Source organism: Simochromis diagramma, unplaced genomic scaffold (assembly GCF_900408965.1).
Source record: "Simochromis diagramma unplaced genomic scaffold, fSimDia1.1 OVJJ01000159.1, whole genome shotgun sequence".
Lineage (NCBI taxonomy): Eukaryota > Metazoa > Chordata > Actinopteri > Cichliformes > Cichlidae > Simochromis > Simochromis diagramma.
Window position 1 is genome coordinate 70509 of NW_024387197.1, and position 10144 is coordinate 80652.

General features: G+C 42.4%; 1 protein-coding gene across 1 annotated transcript; it reads left to right on the forward strand.

Annotated features, from left to right (window-relative positions):
• Positions 1-7346: 7346 nt before the first annotated feature.
• Positions 7347-10144, forward strand: paxx (PAXX non-homologous end joining factor). Its single transcript, XM_040050076.1, has 7 exons — positions 7347-7739; positions 7970-8030; positions 8101-8150; positions 8253-8431; positions 8526-8588; positions 9704-9797; positions 9883-10144. The coding sequence occupies exons 1-7, from the start codon at positions 7639-7641 to the stop codon at positions 9929-9931; spliced, it is 597 nt and encodes a 198-aa protein (XP_039906010.1). The 5' UTR covers positions 7347-7638; the 3' UTR covers positions 9932-10144.

Sequence of the window (10144 nt, forward strand, 5' to 3'; positions counted from 1 at the left end):
GTCACAGCGGCGCGCCGAAGGCTGCTCGAAATGCGGCCCTGAAATGCGTCCTTCATTTCCCTGAATTTTAAGGCTGTGGCAGTGTAGACTTCGTGGTCCCATATATCCCACAATTCATAGCGCAGCAGTCGGTGTGGAGAATTCTGCCGCAGACGGCAGAAGCGGAGCGGCCGAAGAGTAAACTGTGAAAAGTAAGTACTGAATATTATGTCACTTATTTATGTGCAAATGTTTAATAACGAAGAACATTAAAACATTACTGTTGGCCACATGTCGGCAAAGTTATGTGACATTAGTGACGTTTGTACTAACTTGGTTTTAAAGCCTTTACTTTAAAATATACGCCGTTCAATAGCTGAGCTTAATCTCACAGAGAATGATCAAAGCTCATGTAGAAACAAACAAACAAATGAACAAAAGATTTTCTCCTTCATTTCTGTCAAACAAAGCTGTATGACACGTTTCCAGTGGTTAGTATCATGGTTGCTAGGCAACTTGGGCAGCGCAACGGACGCTTTTTTTTTTTTTAAACTTTATTGACAAACAACAGTATCAGCGCAACGGAGGCTAGACCGTCCCATTTCACAAGCCTCGCACTTCCGGCCTTAGCGGTCTTTGAGTACGCGGCCCTTGAGGATCGTTGAGGCTGCGTACTTTAAGGCTGCAGACCCAGAATTGGGAGACAGCCTGTGTCTGTCCTGGTCCCACGTCTCTGTTCCCTCTGTTATAGTGCTTGCATGTGAGTCTGTTATGTTTCCTGTTTTACTTTGAAAGTCCATGTCTCATGTTAATGCGTCTGGTTTTCCTTCCTTTGTCTCGTTAGGCCTGGTTTGCCCCAGCTGTGTTTCCCTCCTGTTGTCCATTCCCTGATTGCTCCCTCTATGTATTTAAGCCCTGTGTTTCAGTTTGTCATTGTCGTGATCTACTCTTATCTACCCTCATGTATGCTGTGTGTTTTGTTTTTTCCCCTGCCTGCGTTAATGTTTGTACTTTGGAGGTTTGTTACTTTGAGTTCAGCATTAAAGCTGTTTTTTGAGTTCACGTCTGTCTCCGGAGTCTGTACTTTGGGTCCTTTTCCTGCCTGCACACAGCCGTCACATAACACAAGCTAAATATTTCACAAAACTATTAAAGTTCAACTTTGCAACACTTATGCTTCATACATTTACCAGTTAAAAACATATTACACCACAAGACTAGTTCAGTCATGTGCCCAGTAAGGCCACGAATCCACAAGACAAATATAACGATGATGAACCAGCCACAGAGTTTATGCTCCCCAGTCCTAGTTATTTGGTGAAAGTTGATCTTAACCCTAGTCTTCAGACTGCACCGGCTTTTTAGTGCCAGTGCAGATAGTTCATCACTAAAGAGAAAGAGAAAGCATAGTTGGTCTCCAATTTAGATCAACCACTTAAGCCTACAAAAGGGAATACATGGCTCAGAGATTCATGTGGCTATACTCACCAAAAGCACACATGAAATCGTAAATTCATGTTCAACCCCTCCCTGACTGATGCCACCAATCCCACCTTTTCCTCACCAACTGGTCTCAATCAGTCTGACTCGGCCCCCAACTCTCCACCCCACTCTCACTGAGCAACAGATCTCCACAGAGCTGCGTTCTCAGCCCCCTACTTTATGCCCTGTTCACATACGACTCTACACTTTAAGTATTCCTGCTGTTACAACCAAATTTCCCCATGTGGGACAATTAAAGGATTATTCTATTCTATCTCTCTCTTTTTTTTCTCCCCCTGCCTGTCCCGTTTGGTTCTTTTGCCATCAGAATTATTGTCTAAAGCAGCGGTCCCCAACCTTTTTTGCGCCACGGAGTGGTTTATGCCCGACAATATTTTCACAGACCGGCCTTTAAGGTGTCGCGGATAAATACAACAAAATAAAACTAGTACCGGTACCGAAAAAAAGAAGATTTATTCATAACACACGTGAAAAGACCCAGGAAAACCGAGTTAACGATAAAAACGATAACAAAATAACGCTGAAAACCGATAAAAACCCTGAAAACCATACATTTCACACCTGAGCTTCTACTCTCGTGGCCCGGTGCCAAATGACTCACGGACCGGTACCGGTCCGAGGCCCGGGGGTTGGGGACCGCTGGTCTAAAGGCCAAGAAAGATGCCTTTACCAAGTGGACCATCACGGCCTTGCCATATTGGTCCACTTGATTGACCTTTGTTTTTATTGTTTATTTTATTTTATTTTCAGTTGTTACATACCGGACAGACATGATCGGGGGAAGAGAAAGGGAGAAAGAAAGAGAGGGAGGGAAAGAAAAACAGCGGGGAAGAGGAACGGTGATAAAGGGCACAAAAAAGAGGTGGGGGGGACAAAAAATACATCTATCTATCTATCTATATATATATAAATCAAATCAAATCAAATCACTTTTATTGTCACATCACATGTGCAGGCACACTGGCACAGCACATGCGAGTGAAATTCTTGTGTGCGAGCCCCACAAGCAACAGAGATGTGCAAACACAACAACACAAACGAGCAAAATACAAGAATGGCCGACCTGAAACTAATAAATATATGTACAATATATAATAGTGTATGCATTTCTGGATGTGTATACTAAATATTTTCCTACGTGTGTGTGTGTGTGTGTGTGTGTGTGTGTGTGTGTGTGTATACACATTTTTACAAATTAAATAGTAAAAAAAAGAAATAATAATAATAATAATAACAATAATAATAATAATAATAATAAAATATATAAAATATACAGAGTTGAATATGTGCAAAACAAGTGGCATTTATATACAGTGTGGAGTGCATAATGTTGAAGTTCCAGTAGTGAAGCTGAGGTGTCTATGACGTGTTCAGCAGTCTGATGGCCTGATGGAAAAAGCTGTCTCTCAGTCTGCTGGTACGGGACCGGATGCTGCAGAACCTCCTTCCTGATGGAAGCAGTCTGAACAGTTTATGGCTGGGGTGACTGGAGTTCTTGATGATCCTCCCCGCTTTCCTCAGGCACAGCTTCCTGTAGATGTCTTGGAGGGAGGGAAGCTCACCTCCAATTATCCGTTCAGAACACCGCACTACTCGCTGGAGAGCTTTGCAGTTGTAGGCGGTGCTGTTGCCATACCAGGTGGTGATGCATCCAGTGAGGATGCTCTCAATGGCACAGTGATAGAAGGTCCTGAGGATGCGGGGGCTCATGCCGAATCTTTTCAGTCTCCTGAGAAAGAAGAGGCGCTGCTGCGCCTTCTTCACTGTTTTGTTTGTGTGTACTGACCACGTAAGATCCTCAGCCAGATGTACTCCAAGGAACCGGAAGCTGCTCACTCTCTCCACAGCAGTGCCGTTGATGGTGATGGGGGTGTGTACTTCTCTGCACCTCCGGAAGTCCACTATCAACTCCTTTGTCTTTGCGACGTTGAGGGTGAGATGGTTGTCTTGACACCAGTGGGTCAGGGCGCTGACCTCCTCCCTGTAAGCCGTCTCATCACCGTTGGTGATAAGACCCACCACTGTAGTGTCGTCCGCAAACTTCACAATGATGTTGGAGTTGTTAGTGGCTGTGCAGTCGTAGGTGTAGAGTGAGTACAGGAGAGGGCTCAGTACACACCCCTGTGGAGCACCAGTGTTCAGTGTGACGGGGGATGAGGTGATGCTGCCCAGTCTGACCACCTGGCGTCTGTCAGACAGGAAGCTAAGGATCCAGCTGCAGAGGGAGCTGCTCAGTCCTAGATCCTGCAGTTTCCTGTCCAGCTTCGAGGGAACGATGGTATTGAATGCTGAGCTGTAATCTACAAACAGCATCCTCACATACGTGTCTCTCTTCTCCAGGTGTGACAGGGCAGTGTGTAGTGTCAGGGCTATGGCATCATCAGTGGACCTGTTGTGGCGGTATGCAAACTGTAGAGGGTCCAGTGAGTCGGGTAGTGCAGAGCAGATGAAGTCCCTGACCAGCTTCTCGAAGCATTTGCTTACGATGGGGGTCAGGGCTACAGGTCGCCAGTCGTTCAATAAGGAGATGGTGGAGGATTTGGGTACAGGGACGATGGTGGCCATTTTGAAGCAGGCTGGGACTACAGACAGAGAGAGGGAAAGGTTGAAGATGTGCGTGAACACTCCAGCCAGCTGAGCCGCGCATGACTTGAGGACGCGGCCGGGAATCCCGTATATATGTTATATATATATATATATATACATCGCGATGATGTTATTTATTACATTGCTCTCTTCTTTTGCTTGTTTTGCTTCTTCAGCTTCTTCCACCAGGCCATCAGACTGCTGAACACGTCATAGACACCTCAGCTTCACTACTGGAACTTTAACATTATGCACTCCATACTGTACAGTAATGCCACTGTTTTGCACATGTCTCAACTCTGTATATTTTTATATATTTTATTTATTGTTTACTCTATTTAATTTGTAAAATATGTGTACACACACACACACACACACGTAGAAAAATATTTAGTATACAAATCCAGAAATGCATATACTATTATATATTGTACATATATTTATTAGTTTCAGATGTAGCCATTCTTGTATTTTGCTTGTTTACATTATTGTATTTTGCACAACTCTGTTGCTTGTGAAGCTCGCACACAAGAATTTCACTCACATGTGCTGATACTAAACGCAATGTACCTGCACATGTGATGTGACAATAAAAGTGATTTGATTTGATCTTCTTTTTTCGCTCTCTCTACAGATGATCCAGGTGATTGATATATATATATCTATATATCTATATATATATCTATATATCTATATATATCTCTATCTATCTAGATAGATATATATATATATATATCTATATATATCTCTAGACTATCTATATAGTATATATCTATATAGATATCTATCTATCGGATATATATATATATCTATATATGCTCATATCTATCCTATCATCTATCTATATATAATATATATATATATATATATATATATATATATATATATATATATATATATATGATGTTATAATAAATAACATCATCGCGATAATCTATGTGTATATAACAGTAAATACTAAATATTGCTAGCGGAGCGCTGCTGACTTCGACTGAGAAAAATTTGGGCGGTGGAAGGAATACTTCGAGGACCTCCTTAATCCTACTGACACATCTTCCAAGGAGGAAGCAGAGTCTGGGGATGAGGGGGATGACCCGCCAATTTCCAGGGGTGAGGTCACTGAAGCAGTTAAACAGCTCCTTGATGGCAGAGCCCCTGGTGTGGATGAGGTCCGCCCCGAGTTCCTGAAGGCTCTGGACGTTGTAGGGCTGTCCTGGTTGACACGCCTCTACAAAGTTGCGTGGAGATCAGGGGCAGTAGCCCTGGACTGGCACACCGGGGTGGTGGTCCCCATCTTTAAGAAGGGGGACCGGAGGGTGTGTTCTAACTACAGGGGGATCACACTCCTCAGCCTCCCTGGGAAAGTCTATGCCAGGGTGCTGGAAAGGAGAGTGCGTCTGTTAGTCGAACCTTGGATAAAGGAGGAACAATGCAGTTTTTGTCCTGTCGTGGAACACTGGACCAGCTCTTTATCCTCTTGAGGATACTTGAGGGTGCATCGGAGTTTGCCCAACCAGTCTACATGTGTTTTGTGGACTTGGAGAAGGCATTCGACTGTGTCCCTCAGGGTGTCCTGTGGGAGGTGCTGTGGGAGTATGGGGTGTCTGGCCAATTGCTATTTCACTGAGGGAAAAGGGAAAGAATGTTAGCCAATGGAAGAGGAAAGGGATCAAACTTAGTAGATATAATGTAATAAAAAGTTCAAAACATATAGTTTATTTATGATGTTTCACTTAGTGATGGTGACATGGCAACAGATTGAGATATAAGGTATCAAGACAGTTTCAACCCAATAAGATGAAGAAAATGCATATGGAATTATTATAGTAAATAAGTAACACGTGAAGGTAAGATGTGCAGTGGAATTGTTAGATTTTCCTTTTAGGGGGAAAGAAGTTGAATTAGGTGCAAGTATTCTCTTCAATAAAGTTAATGTCCACAGGGCATGGTCCAGTGCTATTTTGCTAACACAGGTGTACAAGTGTGTGCAGTGGCGGTCCTAGCCTGTTTGGCGCCCTGGGCGAACCCCCCCCCCCCCCCACACACACACACACACACACAAAACATATTAAGGATTGTACATTAACAAAAAACTGTTGTACACACACACACATGTGAAGAGAGAGAGTGTATGCATAGTATGCAAATGGACACCAAACAAACAGCCATCATAATTCGTCATACAATTAGAACAGGGCAAATCAACAATTAACAATGACTAATTAATATTAAAATCTGTAATATAATGTATTGTTTGGAGTTTAGTCTGTTACTGTTGCTATTTTTACCATTTCTTCTTGGAGCAACTGTAACCCACATAATTTCCTTAGGGATTAATAAAGTATTCTGATTCTGATTGTTTCAGGATGACCTGCCATTATCCAATGACACATCTGCTTACCTGTATCTTTTGCTCGTTTCTCCTCCTCTTCTTTTCTCTTTTTTCTAAACTGAGCATCTGATGGCTTTGAACTTTTCTTGTCCATCTTCCATTGGTTTTAATTTTGCACTCCAGTATGAACACCCATCCCTCAACCCGAGGATCACCACAACATGACCTAATAGACCTACACCTTAGTTCACAGATTCACTTTGTCTAGGGTTTATTTCTGGGTTTTCACACAACCCAAGGTTCAAATCATGAATACATAATGGGCTTGGATTTACAACATTATAAATGAAATGTGCTCTATTTGGAAGCAGCAGGTCTCCTTCCCCTTTCGACTGGTTGTGTGTGAGACTTTAAATCATCAAACTGTAAATTTTAAATTGTTATTGATCCCTTTACCCCGAGTCATAAAGTGTATATTTATTTTCTTACTCTTCTTATATATATTATTTGTTTACTTGCACTGCTGTAACTGGAGCCTCGTCGTCTCGTCTCTCTATATACTGGACTGTATGTAGCGAACAATAAAGTTTACTTTGACTTCAGCAGCAAGCAGGCGCACAGAGAGTTTTCGCGCTCACTTTTTGTGTACAGGATTTCGAAAAAACATCGGTGCAAATTATAAGTCTGTATTATAATGTCTGGTGTTTTCGTGTTTGTTGGTTTGTTTTTATTTTGCGAGTTGATTATTATTAGATGCTGCTCCAACCAGCCAGAGAATCCCCCGCCGCCCCGCCCTCTCCTCCCCGTGCCGGAAGCAGCAGGAGGGCGCCCTTACCCCCAGTAAATGGGTGATAGAAAACCGATCGGTGCCTGTGCTGACGTCGGGGCAGCATGAGTTCGAGCATTTTTTTTTTTTGCCGATGCCCGTGATGCCACCCCCCACCACGATGCCGCCCCGGGCAACCGCCCGTGTCTAAAACCGCTACTGAGTGTGTGCTCTGGATTCAGGAACAGAAGTATAGAGCTTTACTCCTCCATTCAACAATTGGTATGCCGATTACATCGAGAGGGAGAGGTCCCCGTAGTCTGCAAGCCAGTGAAGTAACCATTCCAGGCCAGAAGGTGGCGCTTGTCAAAGGTGTCTGGCACTCATGCTATGAAACGGTGTACTCTTGGGGCATGCAAGAGGCATACGCTTGTTTTTCTTTTATTGTTCTTCTGTGAACCATAGCGGAGACATGGATGTTAGTGTAAATTCCTATTGTACCGTGTTGGATAAAACAAGCCAATCTAAATTCCTTTGTTACACTCGCAGGAAAGACGGAATGCTTAGTGTCTGGTGAGTCAGATGATGTTATTAGCCGGAGTTCATTTGAAATTTAAATCTTTTTTATTCGGAAAAATACGTTTGTGCTTGGACATAAGCTAGGAAATGGAAGTATTAGTAGTTTGTTGATGTTACGGCCTTTCTCCCGGTGGTATAAAATTTAGTTTTAACTGACAGTGAAAGTCTGACGGTGAGCGCATTAGTTTAGGCACACATGCGCACTAAAACATCGTGTGCTGTAGTCTGACAGATGCTGCAAATGTCTGGAGTGTGGAGTACACTAAGGACAGTCTGAAGCACCTTGTAAGTATTCTGGGTTTCTTCTCATTCACTCAGTATACTGTCATAATTTCTGTCTTCCCTGTGTGTTCAGGGGCAGCGGTTTGCCTTAAAATCTACAGAGGATTATGTCTTAAAACTCAGGTGAGACCACACTGTCAACTCCTGCATGCATCACTTCTTGCATGGGACTATAAAAAGCTGTGGTCAGGTAAGTGAGGCTGAATATATCTCTATTTTCCTCAGGGCATCCTGCAATAGTGGAGATGTGTCTGTTTCCGTGCATGAGGTTGGTGCAGAGCTGCGTTTGGGATCCAGTCCAGGAGACCTGAGTGTAACCCTGTCCAGACTGGAAGGTCCACAGGCCACAGACAAGTTGAGGGAGCTGCTGTTCACAATGGCTGACAGCCTCACACAGCTTGACAGTGAATTCACTTTGTAGTTGTGACTCTCATTTTATGCAGAATTAAAACTAACTTCCTTTTAGATCAGTACTGACTGTAACATGTCCCCTCACAGGTGGGCCCTCAAGTGGACCCCCCTCAGCCAGTCCAGTGAAAAATTTCCAAAGACGGCCCACAGGTATACATTTGTGAAATGGCTCCTGGCTTCAAATAACCACCATGACATTGGCCAAACTCCAATACCAAGGATTCAAAATCTGAATGTGATGTCACACTGGCTGTGGCCAACTTTTCTATACAACCTAATGGATGTTTGCTCATAAATGATTCCATTGATGCATGCTTTCAGTCAGGAATGTAAAGCAGGACACTCTGCAGGTTAGAAACATGATTAAACCACAACAGAGGCTTCCCGTATGTGTAATCCAGTATGGTTATGGTAGCAGAAGTTGGCTTGGATCAGGAGATGCTGCTCTTCATTTTCATGTGTAAAATTAAATTACAAGAGGCTGTACAACAGATCATGTTGTGATCTGTTGTGAAATCCATAATAATTTTTTGCTGCAACCAAAATACCTGGGAAATGTCAAATGGGTATATCTTTTGTAAAGACAATGGAAATTACCAGAAGGAAAGTAAGATTTTGGGGCTACAGGTGTACCTGTTAATAGTGGATCATATTGGAAGTTTCCCTTGTTCTCCATCATGAATAAGAAAAGCTTTATTCATCCCAAAGGAAAACTCATATGATGAGGAAGAAGTAAGGGGAAAAAAAATAAAACAAAACCAAATAAACGATGGTTGCCGTGGACATCTGTAAACAGTTTCAAACACTCAGTTTGACTGTACTACAAATATTTATTCGCCATTATGCCTTGACTGGAGTGGTTGTTCTGCATGTTTTGTGAAACTGGCCCACTGGTACAGAACCCCAACACATAGATGTGGTTCTGCAAGTGTGGACTACCAGTCACAATAAACTTTAATCTTGAAAGAGGCTCAAATTTTCTTTAACATCATAATAAATGATAATAAATTTGCTTTTATTTTCAGCTGTAATGCAATCTCTTCTAAATATATTAAAACTGTTTTAAGTGATTTTAAAATGGGATTTTCTTAGTGTTGGGTAATTTTGAGGTAAGTACTGAATACAATAATGATCTTATATCCGGTGCTTATATGTACATTGAAGTATTCCATCTTTTTCAGTAAAAGGAGACATGTAAATGTCATGCTTAAAAAGGTAATTGGGCAAATAAACGTTTTCATTAATGCAGAACTGTTCTCCTTTAGAGTTTGAGCCCTGGCAGCAGCAGAGCAGCGCTCCAGCAATGACCATGAAGAGAAGACTTCCGGGGTCCTCGCTCATCAACCCTGGGGTTAAAAAGTATGGTGTCTCTTACAGGACTTCAATAGAGCAGTGATGCTACTAATGTGAGTGAAAACAAGCCACTGTCCATGTGTGTTTGCAGAAAGCAGCAAGCGACTGGCGTTGCCTTTGATGATGCAGATGAAGACTGATCTTCCTCCTTGTACTCATAGTCCTGCTGCGCAGCCAGAGATGAATGATCTTTTAATCCACTAACAGAACATGAAAACCTCAGTGCATATTTATGGGATCAAAGCTTAAACTTTAACTGCTTTTTATTAAACACTGACTTTTAATGCTATATAATGGTTGTCTCCAATAAATGATTGAATGATAATTTGTAATAAAATGACATAGGAAACACA